The sequence below is a fragment of the Mauremys mutica genome, chromosome 4 (genome assembly GCF_020497125.1).
Source record: "Mauremys mutica isolate MM-2020 ecotype Southern chromosome 4, ASM2049712v1, whole genome shotgun sequence".
In the NCBI taxonomy this organism is placed as follows: Eukaryota; Metazoa; Chordata; order Testudines; family Geoemydidae; genus Mauremys; species Mauremys mutica.
This window is the reverse complement of record NC_059075.1, coordinates 59,661,729-59,686,986: the sequence shown is the minus strand read 5'-3', so window position 1 is coordinate 59,686,986 and position 25,258 is coordinate 59,661,729. Positions and strand designations below refer to the sequence as shown.

The window sequence follows — 25,258 nt, the reverse complement described above, 5'->3', positions numbered from 1 at the left end:
GCCTTATTGCTGATCCGTCCCCTTGTGGCATCTGACAGTGGTTTCCAAATCTGGTTGTCCAAGAAGTCTTTGCTGTCTCAGATGCTGTACAATATTACAAATTATGCTTCCAGACAACATATCTTCTCCTCCAGTACAGCCACCAGCCTGCATTTCATACACCAGAAATCTATTCTGTCTTCTGGCAGAAAGTAAAACATAGCACGTCCAAGGTGGATCACAGCACTTGTTCTCTCCTAAGCCATAGCTGCTCTCTGGTGTAGAGCCAAACCTAAAAGAGGAATCACACTCCCTCTCTAAACTCCCACCAAAACTCCTCCAGTATACCATACCCATTTGCCTGGCAACTGACATACGCCAAACCTCACTACTCAGCTCCCACCCTCACAAACAAGGAGGGAATAACCACACAAATTTCAAAAACTGGTTCTATTCAAAGCCCCACAAATCACAGCAACAAGACCCTCACTGAGACACAAACAGACCCATCTCACCTGGCCATTCAGAGGCCCCCAGCCCAGCCATACCACCCACCCTCCCAAAGAACAACCAACCAACAGATGCAACAAATACAACATGCACCAAGTCCCTCTACCTGCTAGTCTAGGATCCACAGCTTCATCCTCAGACTCCCTTGTTTACTGTTCCAGTTGCCCAGCTAACGGGCGTGTATGTGTTTGAGGGTGGGGGAGGAGGGCTGGTGACATGGGCCACAATTTTTTGCAAAGAAGAAGTTCCAAATAAGGGCGTTCCAATGTCTCAGCTACAGCAGAACAGTTCAATGGTTGTACTGACCTGAGACTTATTTTATCACATACAGCCAGTCAAAACCCAGTTCAGTCACCATTTACAATATGGAAATGGGAGTGGTGGCATAACAGGTGACAGCATATTGCTCATAAGCAGCTTTGGTCAGTAAGTGGCATGACCCAGTCCTTCAGAGCTATCTGATGCTCGCAGGGATGTGTCACTTGGGGTGACTGAGACTTATTTCGTCATATACAGTCACTCAAATCCCAGCTCCTTATTTGATTATTTAGTTAAGTAATTAAGGAATTAGCCATTTAATTTTTATCACATTAACTTATTGTAAGATTCAATTTTTAGAAATCTCATCGATTTTAAAAAAATATAATTTTGGCCTTTGAATAAGGAACAGAGAACTCTGAGTAAGGAGTTGGTACCACAAATAAGGAACTGGGAAAAGGAACCAACTTCAGCCTCCTCCTCCAGTGGAGCCTATTAAGCTGTCACTGTGTTACACACATCTCCCTCTGATACACTCAGCTTTGTCTTGCACTGTCTCTTTGTTGAACAGCAACAGCACTCAGCTCTTACAACATAGCGGGGGACACAAGTGGTGAAAGTAAACAATCCTCTGCTCAAAGGATATTGTTCTGACTTATGCATGTGATGCTCATTATACAGTGCACTCTGAACTAGGTGTCAGCATCAGCCAGTCCATCTTGAGCTACAGAGCACTCACCAATGGTTGCAAAGTGACTCTCTTCCCTACTCCCCAATGTTGGAGGGTGAAAGGGTTGGGGCAAAAGATTGTGCCTGTTATCTTGGACCCATAAAGAATTCCAGGGTCGTTTGGAATTTTTATTCCCTGGCCTTCTGAATTCACATAATGTAGTTACTCAGAAATTGTTCTCTACAGAAAAAACATTGGCGAACTCTGTTCCAAGCACTTCTAGGAGTAGCTAGATACACTAGGCAACACTGGGCTGCTTTGGATGAGTGCCTTTTCTGGGAACAACAAGAAGGGTGTGATTTTTTTAACCTATTAATCATGAAGTTGCGGAGACACAGTGCATGAATGACTGCTGCCTAATTTATGCATCTAATTACTGGGACTTAATACAGAAATCAGGTAAATTGAACATGGGAATCAGGTAACGTTGGCCATTTGCACGCACGAGCACAGTAACGTGTTTTCAAAATGGTTACAACTCAAGGCATATATCTAGACAGAGAATATTTAGACAGAAAAATCACATTTCAGAGCAGCTGTTACCAGTTTCTAAAAGCAAGTTGTTTAAAAGGCTTCTAATAGAATTCGCACTGGCCTAATGCGGAAATCTTGTTGGACACAGTTTCTGGTTGATGGTATTGTATTAATGAGTTGCCCATTTGTTTCCTCTAGGAGGGAGGGAAACCTCTCCAGAAGAGTCCAGGAGACATGGGTTTCACCATGACTGGACGGGAACGCTCAGAATACGTGCGATGGAAGAAAGAACGAGATCAGATCGACCTCGAGAGGCTAGCGCGCCACAAGAACGCAAAGGGCGAATGGCGACGGGCTTGGGATATAGAAAAGTCAGAGCACATGTAGGTCATCTACACCCCTGAGGTGCCTAGCATGCTACAAGCCCTATTATGGCAAATGATAGGTTCTGGCAGTAGGTCTGTATTCTGATGGGACATTGTGAACTGGCAAACTGTGAAACATTAAATCCCAGAGGCTGATCAGCATGGGTTCTACAGGGAGTCTGAGAGTTGTAGAGGGGGTTGAATCACATCCCATTCTCTCTACCTCTATAGAGGGGTTAATCCCCAGTTAATTCCACTGGTCCTCCACAACTTCAGGCATATGGGACTGATGGAGGCAGGAAGAAGCTAGGGCTGTTCCAAAAGGGACAGTTGGGCAAATCCGCTTTGATATTTCAAACCTTGTCCAGTCATCATGATTTCTCCTTGTCATTCCCATAAAAAGCCAGCCCACCTACATCATCCTTACCATATAAAGTAACCTCCTGCAGACATTCCAGTGTACTCGCTGTCATGGGCAGGGCCATCCTGTGTCAGATCAATGACTGGCACGGTATATAGTACTGTGGGACAACTCTCATCATGGTATTGCTGAGTAATGAGGTAGCTTCTCTTCATTTACATTCTGCCTCTTTAGCAACCCGCACCCAGCTGAAATGCACTGGCCAGGTGGCTTTTGGGAGTGGAACACACTGCACACACTGGTCCAAGGGCTTTGGAGTATGGCTCGTTACATGCACTGGATTGAAGATTCATACCATTATATGCTCTAGACAGAGCGGTTTTCCTGGTGCCAGACTCACATCATGCACTATACAGAGGGCTTTTACAGGACAGGTATGGGAGATGGTCCTTTGGTTAAGCGCTAGAATGGGTAGCTGGAAGATCTCAGTTCTGTTCCCACCTCTAACACAAACTTCCCATGTGATCTTGAGAAAGTTACTTAAAGCCTGATTTTTGCAGAGATGCATTGGGAGTTGTCTGCGTATAGCACCTCTGAAAATATGGCTCTTAACCTTTCTGTACCTCAGTTGACCCATTTGTAAAACAGGGATAATACTCACCTAACTCACAGCCAGTTGGTGAGGCTCCATTTATTAACATTAGTAAAGTACTTTGAGATCCTCAAACAGAAAGTTCTATGAAAGTGCATAAAGTTAATACTTATTACTTTATTTATTATATGTATTAGGTGGTGAGCTTCTGGGGGTGGAACTGTGCACAGGGCAGAAAGCTTTTGGCAAGAAAGCTCCCACAGAGAAGTTTTTTACCATTCACTGTTTCAGCAGCTGCCCTATATACACGGTAGAAAGCCACATGATAAATTCATTTATCATGCACCCTTGACAATCTCACCTGTACTCTGCTCACTGACCCATCTCCCTGGGACTTGCTGTAATGTTCCAAGTCACCAAACAGCTTCCAACAGGCTCTCACCTTTTTAAAATAAAGTCTCCCTGCTAGGATTAAAGAGATGGCCAGCAAATTTGTTACATTTACCCCTGGAGGAGTTGGAGGGCTCTTTTTACCTCTAAGATGTCAGTGATTATATTATTTCAGCTGTCTTGTGACACTGTCATGTAAGATGGAGGTCTTTAAAATGAAAATTAAAAACAAACCCTCAATCTGCCATAGATTCGTTTCCTCTGTCTCCCCCAAATGTGGAACTTCCACCCCAAAAATTACCCTGGCTTGAGGCCTAATTAATATTCAGACAGGTTGTAACGATGCTGCCAGTGGGAGCCAGCTGAGGTCATTCAATTAGGGTGAATTGCAGACAGAACAGGGCAGACAAACCCCCAAAGCTGGTGGATATTCCAATACTTAGATTTGCCAAGCCAGCACAAAACAGCTTCTGTATTACCTCACTGGTTACTTGGAAGTCCAAACAACACAGTTCCCTTAAAGTGCCCAACCTCAGGCCTCCATCCAGTCATCCATGTCAAACATATTATGATGATTACTGAAAATCTTATCTCATCATATAAAAGAAAAGGTTCTTCTGATCCCAAAGGACCAGCCACAGCCCTAGGTCAATATAAAACTTAGATCTTATCCCAAATACACACTTATAGCCAATCCTTAATAACTAAACTAAAATTTATTAAAAAAGAAGAGAGAGAGAGTTGGTTAAAAAATCAATATACATACAGACTTTAATTCAGTTCTTGAGGTTCAGATACATAGCAGAGATGAGCTTGTAGTTGCCAAAAGTCCTTTTAGAAATAGTCCATAGGTTATAGTCCAATGTCCATACTCAGGGTGACTCCAGTCAGTGACTGGGGATCTCAATGCTTATGGCTCAGGGTTTCCCCTTCTTGAAACCCAAAGCAGTTCTGAGATGAAGAAGGATCATGTCCCAGGGTTTTTATACCTTTCCTGCAGCCTTTTGGCCTGAGAAAACAATAGGCTTAACTCTCTTTCTCCCAAACATCATGGCAATTAGCACAGGATAACTTATCCGTCAAGCAGTTCAGATACAGGTTACCACAACCTTCAAAGAAACATATAGACAATAATACTTATTTCACTCAAGTGTCTTCCTAAATATCACTACTCCTTTTTTGATCTTTGAATCAAAGCCATGGTAATAGACAAGATTTATTTGCTTACATCACAAGACCTGAGCCAGGGGCGGGTCCAGGCATCAGCACGCCAAGCGCGTGCTTGGGGCGGCAAGCCACTGGGGGCACTCTGCCGGTCACCGCGAGGGCGGCAGGCAGGTTGCCTTCGGCAGCTTGCCTGAGGAGGGTCTGCTGGTCCCGTGGCTTCGGTGGATCTCCCGCAGGCGTGCCGCCGAATCTGCGGGACCGGGGACCTCCCGCAGGCAAGCCCCCGAAGGCAGCCTGCCTGCCGTGCTTGGGGCAGCAAAATGCCTAGAGCCGCCCCTGACCTGAGCAAACATCTACCCTTCTATCTCTAACAATGCAGGGTTGCATTTTAAAGCTCTATTCATTTATATATCTTCCTAACCAGTCTCTAAAGTTCAGCCATGGGTCAGGTCAGTCTGTGAGTTAATTAACTCTTTCTGGCCCTGTCACCTTTCAATGAGATATTATATTACACTCATAACGTCACACAGGTCAATAATAGGTTTTCTGTACATAAAGATATCACATAAAGATGTCCAGTATCTTGCAGCTGTATGGAGATAGAATCGGGTACTTTATACCAATGGAAAGGGGAAATTCCCAGCTTCCTAACTGGAGGCACCGCCAGGAGGAGCCCACGATATTGTAACCTTTTAAGATTATTGTCAGAGACAGACTATTGAACTAGATGGGCTACTTCTCTGATCTAGTATGACAAACCCTATGTTCCTAGAGAAAAGGGATTTTAGGTCATTTTTAGTAGTTTGTGTGGCTCCCCCCTGCACCTTGCATAATTAGGCTCATGGGAACAAGGGCACCTGGCTTTACAGGTGGACGATACAAAAAATAATCCTGATTAAAAAATCTTAACATCGCCAAAAGATTCCTAAAATAGTTTCCCTGTAATACATGTGTCATATACAGAATACAAGATGGTCTGTTGTGGGTTTAAGAGCTTTAGAAGGTCTCCTTTGGGGTAAGTAACATGCTCAGTAAAATGTGCTTTTAGAAGGTCTCCTTTGTGGTGGAAGTGTATGTGACTGATGGATTTGGCTTCTCTAGGAACTAGTCAACACTTGCAGCTGAGCTGCTGAAGTATTTCAGTACTTCAGTGTAGCCACTCGCTACAGTGATGGGCGGGGTGCTCATAGATTTTAAGGTCTGTCAGCACCTTCCCAAGAGAGGGAAGCTAGGTCAACAGAAGAATTAGGGGGATAGGTCATCTTAATTATGCCACTCAGGTGTGGATTTTTCATATCTCTGAGCAACGTAGCTGAGTTGACTTCACTTTTGAGCGTAGACCTGCCTGCTGCTTGCTTATTGAAGTGCGTGGGTTTGTATCTGACAATGCCCTGTTTTTACTTGCAGGTTTGAGGAGGACTTTACTAAGGATGGGGAGCCAGTCTTGGATAATCTCAGCAGTAAGAAAGGTGAGCAAGGGAGACACCGGTTCTATTTTGACATTTGTTAGCCATGAACATGTGTAGGGATATTAAAGAAGGTTTATATTAGACATGGTTTATATGAAAAATGACTTATTGTTAATTGATGCCTCATAACTAAAGGTTTATGTTAAAAGTAAATTTGTGATTCTAACCTGCAAGCCACCAGCTGTGTCTGTGTGAAGCCTGCTCAAAGAAATACTTTGTATAAAACTTGTTAAACATTAATTAACTCTAAGTAAGCCAAAACAGTGAAATAGATGTGATTAAGATAGAGAATGTATGTGACTGAATGGTTAGGGAGTCACCAGCCTGAAGAATTCAGTGTTGGCTGAAGAAGGTGTCAAGTGGGATCAACCAGATGACCCCCGGAGGGCAAACTGGAATCCACCCACCACACCTCAAAGGAAGGAAAAACAAAACATCTAATAACATGGAGCCAGCCATCTGCTGATTGATTTAGCAACAGCAGAATGAAGCAACTCCTATCAACTAACATAGGGAAAAATCCCTATAAAACTGGACTCTAAAGAATAAGGACTTTGAGTCTATGGTTCTGATACCAACCTCCAGGAGCATCAGATGCATCTGACACAGACTCGGCTCCATCCTCATGACCAAGGTACCTGGCCAGTAACTTGGCATGAGCAACATCTAGGCTGGTAACTATAACATCTATACAGAACCTGAATGAATGATTGTGTGAATGAATATGTGTGTGTGTGTGTGTGTGTGTGTGTGTGTGTGTGTGTGTGTGTGTGTGTGTGTGTGTGTGTGTCTGTGTCTGTGTCTGTGTCTGTGTCTGTGTGTGTATAAGGAATAAGTAGTAATGGAAACAAGTAGGAAAACATTGTCTTTTGTTTTGTTATGGTATTTACAATAAATGTGGCATCTTTGCCTTATCCCTCTTAATAAGATCCTGCTGGTTTTTATTATATTGGTATAACATTTTGGTGGAGAATGCGGGCAGAATTTTACTTTTCCTACTACCCACCCGGGGGCCAGCAGGTTTTGTTAACAATTTTACTTTTCCTACTACCCACCCGGGGGCCAGCAGTTTTTGTTAACAATTTTACTTTTCCTACTACCCACCCGGGGGCCAGCAGGTTTTGTTAACAATTTTACTTTTCCTACTACCCACCCGGGGGCCAGCAGGTTTTGTTAACAATTTTACTTTTCCTACTACCCACCCGGGGGCCAGCAGGTTTTGTTAACAATTTTACTTTTCCTACTACCCACCCGGGGGCCAGCAGGTTTTGTTAAAAATCTTATGAGCTCTTTATTTTTTTCTGCTACCCACACAGGGGCCAGCAGTTTTGGTTAACCAAGAATAGAACCGTGCTCTGTAGAGCCGGTTGTGTGCACACAGATTGGTTTACAATAAGTGAGGCAAAAATACCAATAATCCCCCTTTCGCTATTCTCCACCAAAATGTTATCCCTCTTAATAAGATCCTGCTGGTTTTTATTATATTGGTATAACACATGTGGCTTACTGGTCCATGTCAGGTGTGAAAGATTCAGTCCTGGGATGCTTTCCTATCCATCAGGCCTGCACAGAAATGGCTCTAAAATCAGTACATAGGTCTTAACACTCTCTGCTTTGCAGAGTGCTCAGTGGATCTGAATTGTGTGTGTAGTGTCACTACTCTCCGTTCCCCAGAGTGCAGCCGTGACTAATTCAATAACTTGGGCCCAGATTCTCAATGGGAGTTGAACACCGAAATGCCTTTGAGGATCTAGGCCTTGAACTCTCTGCTCTTTATGATGTTATAGCATATAGAGAAGCTTAGAATTGGCTCCTTTCCCAAGCGCTGGTTTCACAAGGAGTCATATTGCCGCGTTCTCCTGCAGCTCATCATCTGTGCTCCCAGGGGCACATGCCAGCTTCTTAATTAGGATAAATCCACCACAGTTCCCGTTCTCAGGAGATGTACTGAGGCTTTGCTGCTAGAACACATCACATGAACAACATGCTCTCCATTGTGCTTTCATTATATAACCCTACTGCCTTTTTGTGCATGCTGTATCCGTTCAGGGGGAAGAAATGCCAGGAAATTCCAGCACAGATCCTTTCCTTCTGAAGGGAGAGGTGAGTAGAGCCCGTGAATGGCCTTAAGTTGAACTACTGGGCACTCCCTCTCATTACACCATGCTGTTGTCCAGGGTCTCAATGAGGGAGTTCCATGCAGGTGGGAGTTGGGGCTGGAGTACCATCTCAATAGTGGACATGTTGGATATCAGGAGACCTGGGAATACAAGGTCCATGCATGCTTCAGGTTGCATTTTCCTAGTGGCTGCCTCCTTTAGCCATGTTCCTTACCCCTCTCTGTAATGGGACCGTGTAGCAGGGTGGAACCTGCTCCTGCTGAGAAGGGGTTTAAAAAGTGGCCTGGCAGGGCTTGAGAGCAGTGGCTCTCAAGGCTGAGCTGATCAGGGAAGTGGCTGCAGCTGGGGGCCACGCCCCAAACTGAGGAACAGGGCCTTATAAGAAGGCAGGGAAGCCAGGAGCTACACAGTCTCTCGCTGGTGATAGAGAGAGATGGGCCTAGCGGCTTGGTAGACGAGACAAGGTACCTAGGGTGAAGCAGGGCTGGGGATAGGCTGGGGAGCTCTGGCCTGGAAAGCCCCAGGCTGCGGCCTAGCAGAGGGCAGAAGGTACTGGGAGGTTGCAGGGGGCAACTTAAGGTTAGGCCAAGGCTGCAGGTCCAAACCCCCTTTGCTAATGATGAGTACTGGATACTGCAGTCTGCCCCAGTGAAGGGGGGCTAAATAGAGACTGGTCAGTAGCCACTACTGAGGCGAAGTGGGGATAGTAGGGTGGGGGGTTCCCAAGGAAGGGGAAACCCAGACAGAGTAAGAAAGGGGTTATTGCCAGGGGGCAGCACCCCAGAGAAAGGGGCACCGGGTCCGAGGAGGGACACGGGGGCCTACGAACAGGGGGATCACCAGCCTGCCGAGGGTGCTCCAGGGCTGAACAGAGCAAATTTGGAGAGCAACCAGCAGGAGGCGCCGCAGGGGTGAGTCCAACCCGTTTACAGACCGATACCTGCAGAAGGATCCTGGGGGGCAGTGTGGTAGCTAAGTGACACTGAACTGAAACAGAGATAATGGGGGATTGTGGTCAGGGGGGATTTTGGCTTTGCAGCTTTATATTTTCCTCCCCTCCCACACAGCCCCCTTCTTTAGGAAATACAGTCACAAACTCTAATGATAAAATGAATCTGGCCCCCACCTGCATGAGTACAGAGCATAAAACCACCAGACAGACCTTATTGTTATAACTTTCTGCTGTCCCTTAGCTCAATGCCAGGCAGCAGAGCTGTAGGAGGAGAGGTGCTAGGACAGCACCAGTTTCCAGGGCAAACCCACTGCTGGATATATTAGCCCCAAGCTCTTTGTACATCCTGTCTTTCAGGTGGAGGACAAAGCACGATGACCACAAGTGAGCCTGCTTCCAAACCAGTACCAGTTGTGAGCAGTAAAGCCAGAGGAAAGGATAGACTGACTGGCAGAGCCAGAAGGTAGGAGGACAGTAAGCAGGACATTATGGAAACCATTTTGTAACCATTGCTAGAGGTCTTGCTGTTCAGTTCCTTGCTTAATTTGGAATGACTGAGCTGCTACGATCCAGGGGGAGTGCTTCAGGCCAGGGATTATATCATTAGAATTGCATCCCCATTTTTGTGACAGAGCCTGGTGGGACATCCAGTCAGAGACTTGGGCTCCCTATAGAAGGATTGTGTCCCCCTCACACACCAGCTGCACAATATTCATTGATGGGGCACAAATAACTGATAGATCAGACAAACGAGTCCTGACAGACTGGGCAATACTTGCCCACTCCCAACCCCCCAGCCTGCTGAACATGTCCTCTCCTGTTTTCGGGCTTTGCTGGCCCAGGGAGCAGGCCTCCTGAGACTGTTCCCAGGGGAGTAGCTAGTAATTAGAACGACTGACTCCTTCTAGAGACCTTCCCTCTAGCACTCAGCAACTTTTATGAATATGTATATATACATCTTGTATTTAAAAATATTGAGAGGGACTCTCCCCTCAGCTCAGCCCCACACCCTGTATGTGACTGGAGTGGTGTAAAGGGACCATAAAAGCCCTGATTGAGCCAGGGCAGAATTCTCCAGCACAGGCACATTGGGCTTGTCTACAAGGAGACTTAGTGCACAGCCAGCCAGGGTGTAAATCTACAGTGCACTAGCCTGCCTCAGACTAAGTTGCCCTGGAGTCCTGCTGCTGTGCACTACAAGTTCCAGAGTGTGCTTTGGCATACTGCTGTTTGAAACAACCTCTGTTAGTAAAACAAGCCTGGGTGTTCTAAGGATAGGGAGCCCAGCTGTGTGATGGGCATGTTGGGAGACGCAGGGCCATACTACGTAAAGATTTCAGATAATGCTGCTACCCATAAACACCTCACAGGGCACTGCCCCAAACTGCAGAAATCGTCAAAATCAAAAAGGGCATGAAGCTGCTTACAGCTATCTTAGCCCCTACTCCCCCTGGGTTGCAAGTTTTGTCCTGAGCTTCTTAAAGGTACAACACAAAATGATACCCATCAAGAAGACATTGCTCGTAACTGCAGAGTTAAGATCACATTGAGATAAGCAGGACTAAAATCCCTGGGCCTTATTCGCCTATTGCAACAGTTTTGCTCTGATCTAATTCCACTGACTTCAGTGAAACATCTATTGATTACACTGGTGTAAGGGAGAGGAGAATCCAGCTAGCCATGTCTGTTTTATACTTTAATGATTCAGTTTAGCCTCCAATTTTGGCACACTTCAAGGCAAACTCCAGGCTTCCAGTGCTACGCTACCTAACGGTTTAATAACAATTCTAATCTTCAGACTACAATCATACTGTGTACCAGCCAACAAGAGAAGTCCAAGTTGATTATCTATATCTATATATCCAAAACTTAACACAAACAAAATTCTACTATATGTTTATAGTGTGTTCCTAAAATAATCAGGTCAGTCATGCAACAAACACACAGCTACACTGATGCAGAAACAGATATGTTTGCTATGTACACCTACAATATGTTACAGAACGTTGGTAAGCTGGTACCTTGCTGTGTAGTATTCGTTTCTTGATATGTGCACTAAAGGTGATAGCACTCTTGAATTGAAATTGAATGTGCTAGAGAGGCTGATCATGTGAAGTATGGTGACATGTCATGATGCTAGTGGGACTGGCATTGTCTTGTATATGGCTGTTTTAACTTACGGTTTCCTTTCTTTTTAGTTTCTGCATTGTGAGGAAAGACATTTGTGCAACCTTAACTCTATGTTAATTACATTTTGTGTTGGAATACATTTATAACAGAGAGATGGGCCCTGTTACGTCTCCTCAAATCCAATCAGCTAATCACATAAGTTAATTACAAAACATTAATTGGGTAAGAATAACATCAACAGCAAAAAATAATCAAGTTATCACAGTCTTTGTTTATAAGCTACATTAAGCCCCTCTTCATTCTGAGGTTCCATCTCCAATCAGCCACAGTAGCAGCTGTTTCCAAAAGAAAAGGTGCCATGCAACTCTGCCACACAGACAGTTCTTGACCTCAAAAGGGAAAGTAACTACCCAATGTCACCCCAGTTCCTAATGCTCTAGCCCCCACAGACCCAAACCAGATTCCCAGATCTGGACAACTCCAAACTTGAAGTTTGTGATTTAGGGCCATCTGTAATATATGCACAGGAATTACTTCACCCAATGAACTGCAGCCACCTCTGGGGTAGACTACCCAACACTGTATAACAGGAAGCAAAGGAGAGTACTGTATCCATCTGAAATTACTGGGGAAATTTAGAGAGGTCAAATATAGTTACCCAGTGCTGTTGTGAGAATGAAGGTACTATGGACTTATAACCACAGGTGCTCGTGACATTAGTTTGCCATCTCATATGAAAGACAGCACTTTCACAACACAGTGTCCCCGACCCCATACTGGGGGTAGGGTGACCACCCATCCCGATGGGTGGGACAGTCTAGAAATGCAGAGTTCAGGTGCCGGTCCCGGGCTGAATGACTCCGGGACAGCATTTGTCCTGGATTCCCTGTGGTGCTGCTCCATGCCTGCCTGAGGCTCAGGGGCGGCACCAGCCTCTTCCCAGTGTGTGTCGGGGGTGAGGTGGCCATTTCCCCCCACCACCACGAAGCCCCGCCCCTGCTCCTCCTTCTCCCCCCAAACCATGCCCCCGGCCAGGTCAGAAGCTGGAGCTGGGCCATGGTAAGAACTGCCCAGGGAGTCCAGACTACTGTGGGGAGCCCCAGACCCCCCACCTGCCCTGGGCAGTGTGCACCAGGGGGCTTCCAGGCACCCTGACTCCCTGCTCGGGGCAGGTGGAGGGGCCGGTGCTCCCCACAGCAGCCTGGGCTCCCTGGGTGGCTCTTACCATGGCCTGGCTCTTCCAGTCTGGACAAGAGGTGGGGGCCTCAGGGGAAGAAAAGGATCCGGGAGGGGGGGGTGGCTTCAGGGGGAGAGGAGAGGAGGGGCAGGGGCAGGGCCATGGAGGGGACAGGGCTCCTGTATGTGTCCTGCTTTTGCCTTTTGAAAAGGTGGTCACTCTAACTGGGTTGTTGGTTCAGCCCTGTATCAGAGGAAAGACTACCAGCTCCAGAAACACCATCCCTGGTTCCTCCAGCACTTCAGCAGTTAAGTTAGTATCACTGCTCAAAACTGCATGCCAAGCCGAGTGTCCAAAACTCATTTTATAATGGACTGTGATCCATTCCTTGAAAATAAACACACTAACAGTCCCCACCTCTGGAGAGTTTGCTGGACAACTTCTTGTTCCCAGAACAGGCTGTGTCTTGCTAAGGGAGATGCACATAAGTCCCCCAAGAGCAGCTACTCTAGGAAACTGAACAGAACAAACAAATTGTGTTTTCCCTGGCTGGGCTGCCCTGGGAATGCGAGCTGAGCCATTATAAAGATGATTTTCTTTCTTCTGTCTTCTTTTATTCCTCCTTCCCTTTAGAGTCTGCTAGTTTTCAGGACTTTTTGTGAGGACGGGGTTGCGAGGGGTAGTTTAAGGTTGCTGAGCATGCAGTAGCTGTGAATTCTCCTTAGCCTGGGCCTCCCACCCTATTCTCTAGAATGATGTCCGCTAAGAAGTGCTGGTGAGGGACTGGGCTTGGGGTACTTGCTTAGGAATCACATCTGCTTGGGATAAGTGCCCCAAAGAGTCACATAAAAGACCCCTGATAACTGCTCTGGAGCTCATATTCTGGATGATTGGCTGGGAGGGATGAATTGCAGGTGCACTTTGCCTTTTGAAACAGTCTAATTCCTCATGAATAAAATGCTGTGTGGTGACTGACAGCTGTATTGCTGCCGCTCCTAAGGGTCTGGAGATACAGAGGGGCAGAACGGCTTCATACACTGGGAAGGGTGGTTTATTTTGGTCAAAGCTCAGTTTCACATCTTTGGCTATGCACCACTTTTCCCATGGAGAGAAGGCTAGGACATGCCTCTGGGCCGTTCTGGGAAAGGCAAATGCAGCCAAGATGATGGGAACCATGAAGTAAATTCATCAGCAAGTAGTCTATCTGCCAAGTGTTGGCTGCTTTGATTCTGGTCCATGCCCTCTCTGTGCTCTCTCCCTTCTCCCAATCAGTGGGATATAAGGAGCTGGTTTAGGAAGAATGACGATGTTAGAAAAACCTAACAACATTAGGCCTCATCCCCTCCAAATGTTTAATCTTTAATACAGCCTAATTCTAGTTGGTTCCTAGGCAGTGAGCTAAGTAGTTGATGTATTCTTGTCTGATAGATATTTTAGCTATAAAATTAGGCTCTGTATAATTAGTTTTGTGTGTAATTATCATTAAAATGCTATGCACTAAAAAGCAGTCCAAGTTCTTGAGCTGCTTATTGGAATTAACAAGGAGAGTTGTTTGTTTCCATTTGAGATAGGCAGACTGACAACAGCATGTTATACAATGCTCCATGCTGGCTGGAACATAGCAATTGCCATACTGCAGTAGGCACAGGTGGGATAATCTTCCCCCGACCCCACTGTAGATCTCCTCTTGATCTCTGATAGCTGGAGGAGATTGGATTTAGCCCTGAGCATGAGGTTTGAAATTCAAGGCAGGGCTGGCTTTAAGCCGATTCCCCCAATTCCCTGGAATCGGGCCCCACGCCTTAGGTGTCTTTTTAATTTTTTTTTTTACTCCCCCAGCGGCGGGCGGGAGGGGAGTCCAGAGCGGACTCCCTGCCACCGAAGTGCCACCAAGCCCCGGATCACCGCCAGGTATTCAAATCAGGCCCCACCGTTCATAAAGCCGGCCCTGATTCAAGGTGCTGGTTAGTAACCATAAAGCTTTAACTGGTTCCTGGACCATTTAGTTTAGAGATAGTATCTTTTGTTTCCAGTCAGGACTGTGCTCAGAAGGAATGCTGTGGCTTTCTGTCACAAGGCTAAAGTTCACAGAAGCAAGGGTGTTCCCAGTGTCAGGTCCTTATCTCTGGAATCTTACCCCGGTGCATATACATCTGAGCCTGAAATTGGCCAGTTTTAGAGTGAGCTGCAGAACATCTTTGTTCTTGCTTCCCACCAACAGCAAGCCTGGGAATCTCCTCACACCGGAGCTGGCTTTTTGCCTCTACTGATGCTCCCAAGAAAGATGGGTCAGTTTTTGCAGAGGCCATGCTCCCTGCTTTGGGGACATGATGCATGGTACCATTCTTAACTATGTAAAGTTGTACCAGTGACAGGTACTTTATAAAGGCTTGTAAAAATATAAGGTTAATTTGCGCTACCAGAGCCCCACTTATGAACAGGGATCCAAACAAGCTAAGATCCTTTGTGCCTTGGACATCTCCTATGATGGTCTGGCTGTGCTTTTTAGAAGTCCACTACCACTGCTTTGGTCTTAAGGAAATAATTATTCCTGCTATACCTGATGTGGTCACTGGTGGGTGTGTGATGCCTGCACACTGCTGGGCCTTCCTTTCGCGGCAGCCCAGGCCTTCTGAGCATTGAAACGGCAGTTTGTCATTCCTGAGCATTGGGCTTCAACCAGTTTGCACATTCACTTAGGGCTGGTCTACACTGGGGGGGAGGGGGGGGAAATCGATCTAAGATACGCAACTTCAGCTACGTGAATAGCGTAGCTGAAGTCGAAGTACCTTAGATCGAATTACTTAACTTACTGTCCTCACGGCGCGGGATCGACGTCCGCGGCTCCCCATGTCGACTCCGCTACCGCCATTCGCGTTGGTGGAGTTCCGGAGTCGACAGGAGCGCGTTGGGGGATCGATATATCGCGTCTAGATGAGACACGATATATCGATCCCCGAGAAATTGATTGCTACCCGCCGATACGGCCGGTAGTGAAGACGTACCCACAGACTCAGCTCAATCAGTGGCAGAATCAAAACAAGCCGGTTCTGTGGGAAGGTTTTAAAGCAAAAAGATCTTCCCTGTGGAGATAGAATTCCCCACAAACCCTTCTTTGTTCCTCTGCCCCACCCTTCTTTTTGGGCCGCCAAACCTCAGCTTTTTACAACCTTCTGATGAAGGGTTCAAAGCATGTGCTTCAACGAGTATATTTGGCCTGTCATTATTATTCCTTTTTTGTATTATCGTAGAAGCTAGGATCCCTAGTCATGGGCCAGGACACCATTGTGGTAGGTGTTGTCAGATGCTACCAGTGTGGTGCTCTGCTCTATTCAATGTTAATATCAGTCGGTTGCGTGCGTGTGCTCCCTCTGTGTCCTGCCCCGGCTCTGCACAGATAGCTGGCACAGCAGACCCCGAGAGAACCCCCAGTGACCACAGACTCTGTTAAAGTACAAAGGCACCCGGGCCAGGTTTATTGCTGAAGAGAAACACGGTCTCTAGCTCCCCGGATTAGATATCCAAGGTGCTGCTAGTTAGTACATATGTGCCCCCTGGTAATGGACCGGCTCAGTCAGTGGCGGGACTTTCCACTGCCCCCTAGGCCGGACAGAGACATCGCCCCAGGGGTGCATTCTTATACACAGGTCCAAACAAGTTACACATCACTCCTGACGTAGTGAGGTGCAACCCCTCTACCTAGCAAGGTGCCACCTCTCACTTTGTACATGTTGGTTCGAACAAAACAACTCTATCCAGGGCTGGCTTTTTGTTTTGCTTCAGTGGCGGCACCCCTCCCCCCCCCTTTTTTTTTTTTTTTGCTTGGGGCAGCAAAAAACCTGGAGCCGGCCCTGACTATATCCATCATATTACCCTTCTGGCCCTGTCATTGGGATGAGTCAACCTGTTCCTTGTTATCTGTGTGGAATGTACAAGTATGCGAATGTTCTGATATCTGGTGTCCAGTACCTTTTAGGTACGTCTCTTTTTGCAGCATCAGCCCTTTCCTTGCCAGCTTCTGTGAGCAGGGCCTGCCTCTGGCTCACAGCTTAACTTTGCTTTATGTTAGCAAAGTCTTGACCATTACTTTAGTTCAGGCCTTAGGCCTCATACCGGGCCTGTGATAAGGGTTTATGTTTCAGGGCCTCATCTTATTACAGTAGGTACCATCCAGACACAGAACGTAGTGGCAGTCCCTGTCCCAACAAGCCTCAGAGCCTCTAACAGCTTGTTCCTTCTCTCACAACAGGTTTGAGAGGAAGTACATTTCTCTGACTCAGGTGTAGTGGCTTGATCGCATTCTAGTGCATCTCAGAGAGGAAATGAGGGCTCCTGTAGGTATATCAGGATCTCATTCAGGGCAATGTAAGGTATTTGGATCCTACATGATGATATCCCCACAAATACATCACTATGTTTGTTTTTCCTTTTTCTCATCCTTATTGTCTCGTTGCAGCTCTTTTCCCTTCCCCCCAATCTCTTCATTTTCACTTAATGCTCCAGTAAATCTGGACTCTTTGTCGTGCTTATCAGCTACAAGGTAGAGAAAATGAGATTTGTTTTAAGCTAAAAAAATGGGACCACTGTAACATCTAGCAGGAGCATGTGGCATAGATACCAATTCCCTACCCTCCAGCTGGTAGGGCCAGATTAACCATTAGGCTAATAAGGTTATAGCCTAAGGCCTTCCTATTTTTTAGGCCCCACTGGTCAGGCAGAAGGTGCAGCTGGGATGGGGCAGTGTGGGGGGAGTGAGTTTGCTCATGCAGCCCTGTGGAAGTGCTCCTGCCACCAGGAAAGGCAAAGCAGCCCGTGGCTTGGAAGGAGCTCAGCTGGCAGCCTGCTGCTTCCACTCCCTCCCGTCTGCATCTCCCTGCGTTGCAGGAACACACTGTCAGGTATCCCGTTAACACTGGTGACTGGACACTAAAAATCCAGTTACCACAGGAGGGTGTAGCGAGAGCAGGAATTGTGGGTGTAGCAGAGCAGGAATTGTGTCCCGTCGTCCCCCAACCCCGCAGCTCCCCACATCTCCTATTTCTCCGGAGCTCTGCTTAGCTGTCAGGGAGGGAAGAGGCTCCCTCTGTCCCTCTCCTCCACTGAGGCTGGCAGGCAGCTCCAGGACACTGCCTCCTGGGTCCTAGTGCCTATCACCGTAATCTTCTATGTGTACCTGGCTGTGGGGGTGGCGCGGGGAAGAGGCAGTATCAGAGTGGTAGGGTAGGAAACTTGCACAACACCTGCACACACTATCCAGCTCCAGACATTCTGGATACCTGCACTTTAAATGTTACAGTATCTTCCATTGAGGGGCTTCAGATTTATGACGCGCTGTGTTCAATACTGTATTGAACTGTACTAAAAATCAAAGAAATCAATTGTTTTCTTTGATGTATTTTTCTGTACTGGGATGCACAGGCAACCAAGTTCTTTCCTTATGCTCAGCCTAGTTCCACAGGCCAATGCAGCTTTTTTAAGGGGTTGCAAAAGCACTGGAGGAAGCTCAACACCCAAGGTTGTAGGTTTCTCCCTCCCCTCAGCCTCAAGGATTTTAAATCCACTTCTTAGCAGGCTATGATAGAAAGACTGGCTGAATAAGCTAAAGGCATGTTTGGTCCATTTGCAGTTCAATCCATCATAAAAGTACCTCACATTTGATTTCTTTTGAGTTTCATTCCAAAAGCTTAACGCTAAATAAACCTGACATTAGTCCTCATTTGTCTGCGCCAACTCAAACTAATTTCTTTCCCAAGAGGAAAATGTTGGGTAAGCATGGGATGTGTGTGATTCGAGAAGAGAATGAGAACACAGGCTAGTTCCTGCTGACAGTTACATTTGTGTAGCCTTATTGATTTCAGGGAGAACAGATTTTTGCACAAGAATACATTTTGGTCCCTTCTGCTTTTTCACACCTGGTATAAGCAGAATCTCATTCACTTTCCTCCCCTAAACTCTGAGCACTTTAAGGAAAAAAAATAAGCAAGGTCTGCTTGATTTACACATGAAAATGAAACAGGAAGCTTTCCCTTCATTCTACACCCGCCTTAAACAAACACCAAACCTGATGTAACAAGGGTGTCACTACAGCAGCCTTGGTTGGACTGTTCTTTTGAAAGAGCCTTAATGGTTCTTTTAAGATGCTGATTTTCAGTGAAGTCTTTTTGTTCACGGGGGCAGAGAACACAACAGGGAATAGCTCTTTTTTGTCAACTCCTAGTCATTCAAAAGCTAAAAGGCTTTAGATTAAGTTTGTTTAATGTTTGCACAGAGCTAACATACTACATAAGTGCTAAATATTATGACTGGGCAACTATCTAAAAATCTGCGTCACTTCTAGCTGTTACCTTTTTCTTAAAGAAAGCTTAAAGCAAACAAATGCAAACCGTAGGGGGCTGGTACACACAGAACTCATGATTAAAAACATCATGTCAGAGCTGCTAATCACACATTCTAGAACAGATAATACTTAGTCCTGCCATGACTGCAGGGGACCGGACTAGATGACCTCTTGAGGTCCTTTCCAATCCTATGATTCTATTCTATGATTCTACTTGTGGAAGAGCTTGGTGACAGAATGGGCTGATGTGGTGAATCATTGGAGATTAACTACACAAACTGGCTATCATCCCACAAATAATATTTGGGTTCAATGTGAAAACAGTAATTCATTGTCCTCAGCCAGGGCAACACTGGGAGGCAGCTGTCAAAGCAAGACAGCCTAAAATACAATGCCACCCAATGTAATTTTCCCACTACTACTGCCTCCGCTTCAGTGGATTTTACACCTGAGTGGTTTTCTTGTACATAATAAAAGCTGGCTGTCTCCCAGACTGCAGTCAGAGTGAGATAGGGTATGTGGTGTGGAGTCCAGAGCTTGGGGGAAAACACCTGCAGGGCTTGGCTTTGCACTGTGCCATGTGGAGAGCTCAGGGTGGAAGCAGGATGGGGAATGCTGCAGTGTTCATCCTCATACAGATGAGCACTCCACTACCTAGGAGGAAGGAGGCCTAAGAGAAGGACAGCAGAGCATCCCTCGTGCTACCTCTTACTCAGAAATACCTGTTTGAAGAAGTGAGAGTAGAATAAACTTGTTAATTTTACATAAATAAATAATATGTAAATATGTATGTAGAGAAATGTTTGATGACTTCATTATTTTTTTGCAGTATATAATTCATACTTAGGCCCTTCCCTCCCATTAGCCTTAGGCCCCTTATAACCTTAATCTGGCCCTACCAGCTGAGAATGTTAAAGATGTGGAATCAAAGGATTTGTCTGTTGAAACATCACCACAACCCCAGCTAGCTCCGCTGGGTCTCTATTCATTTCAGGAGCAGTTCAGAATTGTGCTTCTTATTTTTAGCCCTTCATCCTACCTCATGGCTCTTGTCTAATTCCAGTTCCCTCTTCACTGCTCCTGCTGCTCTCTGTTCACCTCATGGTGGCCTGTTCTCTGTCCCTCCAAACACTCATGGCTCTGGTGCTGCAAGAGCCTTCTCCTCTGCATTGTCTTTCTTCAGGACCAGTCAGTTGTTATTGAGTGTCTCATCTAATTTCAAAACACAGCTGAAAAATGCCTTGACTAAACTTCTCCATTTTTTTTTGTTTTGTTTTTTGTTTGGGCTGCTATTTTTCAGTATTTACCACTAGCTAGCAGGGCCAAACTCTAGTCTCTATTATGCCCAAAGTGTCCCAACGAAGCCACAAGGGTTGCATGGGTGCAACTAAGAGCAGCATTAGCCCTTGTAACTTATCTTATTCTGTGAAGTGTTGGGAGCTACAGCTTGCATGAAAAAATAGAATGACTATATCATGCTTTAAATGCACGGAATGCTTACAAACAGGGCCGAATATGCACAAATACCCCTTTTGGAGGCAGCTAAGTAAGGAGCTGTTATCCCTGTTTGATAGATCAGAAAACTGAGGCAGAGAGGTTACAGACCAAAGTTTCCAAGGGTTACCTACAGTTTTTGGTGGCCATCTTTAGAACTTAAGGCCAGATTTTCAGAGATGCTGAGGACACTGTGGGTTCACCTCTGACAATCAGATCACAGGTGTCCAAAGATGGCCACCAAAAGCTAGAGGTCACACTTAAATTTGGTCTTTAATCTCACTGCCTTGGTTTCCCTATATATAAAATGGGGATGAAAGCTACCTATACAGCTGCTTCCAAATTAGAGGTCGTTTTTTTCAAATGTGTGCCTTAGGGACTTATGTGAGGCCACACAGCAAGCCAGTGGGAGAGCTAGTATTAGAATCCAGTACTTAGCATTCCCTGGCCTGTGCGCTAAGTACTAGATCAAATGGCCTCTCAGTGTGGTATTGGATGATTCAATTTACAATCAACTATTTAAAGGATGGGTGTAACTCTGATGAAAAATTGGATGCATCTACATTTCCCACTTAATTCCATTAGAGTCTGATTCAAAACCATCTAAGGCATCAGATTCAGTGCTTTTAAGTGCATTGCCACATTACTATCTGTGTGCTGTGACATTTAGGGTATGCCTTCACTAGCAACGTTAAAGCGCTGCCACGGCAGCACTTTAACGTGGCTGTGTAGTCGCGGCACCAGTGCTGGGAGAGAGCTTTCCCAGTGCTGTAAAAAAAAAAACCACCTCCATGAAGGGCGCAGCTACCAGCGCTGGGAGTGCGGCTCCCAGTGCTTGTGCACTGTCTAACGCTGCCACTTTACAACGCTGAAACTTGCAGCGCTCAGGGGTTGGGTTTTTTTCACACCCCTGAGCGAGAGAGTTGCAGCGCTGTAAAGTGGCAGTGTAGACAAGGCCCTAATCTCAGCAAAATCCACATTGGGACAGTAACTCAATAGCTGCTGAGAAACCACCCTTTATGGTTGCACCATGGTAACTTTATGATCATTTCACTAATATTATGACAAGTAGGTGCCATGCATAGCAAACGCATGAGAGAAAAGTAGTCAGTGAAAGCTTACATCCAGCCAGACGCATGGTTCACATAACTGACACAAATTTTCTTTGTCATTGTTTTTACTGCTGTGACTCTCTAAGAGAGAAATTAAACTACCATTTTAGGCTCAAACTTGTGAGACTGCTTAGTTCTGGTCCTCATTTACATTAAGGCTACTTTCTACTACTCTAGTTCTGCAAGAATGCCTTAAAGTGGATATAAATATAATTGACTTCCACTTTAAGGCCTCTTCACGCCATGGCCCACCCACTTAGCATCCAAGCCCACCCCCCAGTCCTGGCTCTGCTCTGGCCCCAGCACTTGCCCCACTCCACCCACTTGCCTGGCATAGGCACGGGAACTAAGGGTGCTGGGGGTGCTGCAGCACCCCCAGGTTTTATGCGGAGCTCTGCTCCCGGGATCCCTGCTGCCAGCCCCACACCCACCTCGAGCTGTGGCCCCAGCATCGGCTCCCTTACCCCGTCTAGTTCCCCCCCCCCCCCCGCTGGAGACACGGCTCTTCTCCCGGCCCCAGCTCTGGGAGGGAAGGGGTAAGAGGGCTGGCTTTCAGCACCCCCACTATTTAAAGTGTTCCAGCACCACTGCTGCCCGGTGCTCCTGCCAGGCAGTGGGGTTGGGGCGCGGGGGCTTGTCCCGCTCTGCCCGCTCAGTGCTCCAGTCAGGGAGAGGGGTCAAGGCACAGGGGCTTGCCCCGACCCCATGCTCCGGCTGGAGAACCAGGCGGGCAGGCGGAGCGGAACAAGCCCCTGTGTCCAGATCCCACTCCCAAGATGGAGCGCCAGGCGGGTGGGCAAAGTGGAGCAAGCCCTCGTGCTCCCACCTAATCCACCACTGGGAGGAGGGCGAGCAAACGGGCGTCCATAGAGGAGATCTTCAAAAAAGATAGGCCCACTGCCTGGGGGAGCCAGGCTCGGTGTCGGGTGGTGGGACCTGGAAGGGAGCCAGGAGCGCAGCATCTCCTCCCAGAGCTGGGTGTGCATCCGAGGCCTTGGGGAGCCCCTGGCCAGAGGGTCCATCTATCGCCCCCTGCAAGGCCAGCTGAAGGGGGTGGAGGAGGCAGGCCCCCATCCCTCCTGCCCTCACAGCCACCCCTCTTTCCTCCCCGGTAATTGCCCGCCCACTCGAAGTCAGGGCCCACCCAAATATCCCATGCTGGCTTTGCCAATGCTTCACGCTGCCAGAGTACTGCAAAGTGGCTTTAGTTTAACTGAGGGTCAGGGTCCCTGAGTATAATTTGTTCACACAATTATCATGACTGCACACACAGTCACTATAAGTGTGCGCATGCACTTTTGAAAATTTGGGACTCTGCATGTCCTAAAAAAATGCCTTTTAAGTTTTCATATTTTGGCCCAAATTTATCAAGAGAGACCAAGCAGCTAGGGGCTTTATTGACCTCAGTAGAGTTACATCAGGGATGAATGAAGCCAGTGTGCATACTTCCCCTCTTTTTTCTAAATGAGGGGAGGGGGCAGCAGACCCTGCATTTCTATTAAAAATTGAAACCAAATTAACAAATAATTCCAGCAATAACTACTAATTTCTACAGGTATCGAAAGCCTAGACTATCCACATACCAAGCTGTGCTGCTCTCTAGCAGCAAACCTTAGAAAATAAAAGCCAAGACTACATGGTAGGTTTTCTAGTCCATCCCCAACTGATGCAGGATAATTACTCTAAAGTTCCCTCTGATATATATGTAGGACTTCACCCAGTCTAGTCTGAAACGATTCATTAAGGGGGTACGTACTTGCTCTCTAGAAATACAGAATTAGACTTTTCACCACATACAAATGTTACCTATTTTTGAATGCTAGAGGCCAATGTCACTTATTTCATAAGCATATCTCCTTATTCTTTGGTCTAGCCCTGAGTAATCTGGGCTTCTCCCTCCATATATGTAGTAGCTGGCAGAGTTCTGAAACATATGGGCCCCATCAGTGTTAGTACAGTAAAGCTGAGACAGTGGCAGACATCAGAAGAAACAACTGGTACATGTGATTAGTCTAGTCTAATGACAGGTGTCTGTACTGGAAACTGGATTGTATGATTTCATTAGATTAGAATGTTTAGATTTAGTGGCCTCAGAAGAGTTCCTCCTTGTCAGGAGAAGTGCTTTGCAGGTGACATCAATATACAAGCAAGTATGGGAGCAAGTCAAGTGAATCTGAGCCTATTTAGAAGAAAAATTGCTAGAAGGGCTAGTGACTTTAGAAGATGGCTGGTTCCCCACCCCCCCACATCAGTATTTCACAGTTGCACCATTCCTCATCATCTGCTTTATCAAGATGCTTTCCCACAGTGATTTGTACCATAGCCAGTCTGCATCCTTGCCAGATGACCAGTCACATTTTCCTTTTCTACTAAATAGTTATTCTCCAAGGGATGGCCTAGTGGTCTGGACCAGATCTCTGAGTTACATCTGAGTTATATCTGGGGTGGGAGTGCGGTGTTTGGATGGAATGAGAGTCTGAGTCCCAAATCCAGTGTTCTGTTCCTCAGGCCACCTGGACTCAGGTATTTTGTAGACATAAGATTTGCAAGTTATGACAAGGTTCACCTCCATGTGGCCCAACAGAGCCCTACTCACCCTGTCATGGGGTCTCAGTTGGTTGCCGCCTCTCACAGGTCCAGTGCAATGGTGCTTTAGTCCCCTGGCTAAGACCCACTTGAGTCCCAGGCCCTGAGGGGTATTAAAGTCCAAAAATAAAGGAATGCTACAAGCTCAAAACAAGGTCATCCAATGAGTCTTCAGGCAAGACCTCACCTGCCTACTCTGGGCCTGTCTTCATGCAGCCAGTGCTTTTTGTCAGTCTCCCGGGGCCCAGTGATCCCGCCACTGGGAGGCTTGTCCAATCCTGGCTGAAACCAGGCTTCTCTCACTGAGGGAGAAGCAGAGCTCCGCTCTCCTTCCTGGCTTGCCTTAGGCTCCCCTCTCCACTCCTGATATCTGTCCTACGTGTAGCAGGATGGAGTCAATTTCCTCCAAAGGCTCTCATTAACCTTCTCCTTGCCAGTGCGGGGCCTGTATGCCCCATCACACAAATCCAGATTAGCAATTTGAACCATTGCAGTAGAAGCACACTGCGGGTAAGGAGCCCTTTTCTTCCATCACAGACTAGGATAGTGCAATGCCTCCTGGGAGGACTGGGATCACACTGATGGAGTATCTACATAGCCTTATCAAGAAGGAGGGACTGGTTGGGTGGCAGGTAGGAATGTTAAGGCAGGAAAAAGTTTGTGCCCCAATCAGCACAATAAACTCCGAGACCGAATGGGCCTTGGATCTGTGTCCAAGCCTGCCAAAGCACTAGTACAGCAAGAAGCGTTTGGGAGGGAGAAGGAGGATGTAAAGTGTGTGTGTGTGGGGGGGGTTCCTCTAGGATAGAAGGAAGGGGAAATGTCCTCCTTTCCTTGCCATAACAAAAAAAAAACCACTTCTGTGTGCAAGCAGTAGGTTGAAGAGCTGCCTGGTCATGTATCACATGCTCTATGTATGATCAGGAATTATGAGGACAAAAGATCGACACGTTCTGTAGTTAGTCGAGGCCCACCCCTACTATTTCCTTGGAAGCAAAGTCTTATGAGTCAGTTTTCTCCTGTGCTATGAATTTAGAAGTGAGCCAACAGAAGGA

The 25,258-nt window shown here is 46.7% G+C and overlaps 1 protein-coding gene across 4 annotated transcripts in view; it reads left to right on the top strand.

Annotated features, from left to right (window-relative positions):
- CCDC9B (coiled-coil domain containing 9B) overlaps window positions 1-25,258 on the top strand; it is a 102,806-nt gene that overhangs the window by 59,590 nt on the left and 17,958 nt on the right. For all 4 annotated transcript variants that reach the window (XM_045016542.1, XM_045016544.1, XM_045016545.1 and 1 more), the window contains exons 7-10: window positions 2,150-2,334; window positions 6,234-6,295; window positions 8,345-8,398; window positions 9,725-9,830. In XM_045016542.1, the coding sequence (XP_044872477.1) occupies window positions 2,150-2,334; window positions 6,234-6,295; window positions 8,345-8,398; window positions 9,725-9,830 (407 nt within the window). The remainder of the gene's footprint in view (window positions 1-2,149; window positions 2,335-6,233; window positions 6,296-8,344; window positions 8,399-9,724; window positions 9,831-25,258) is intronic.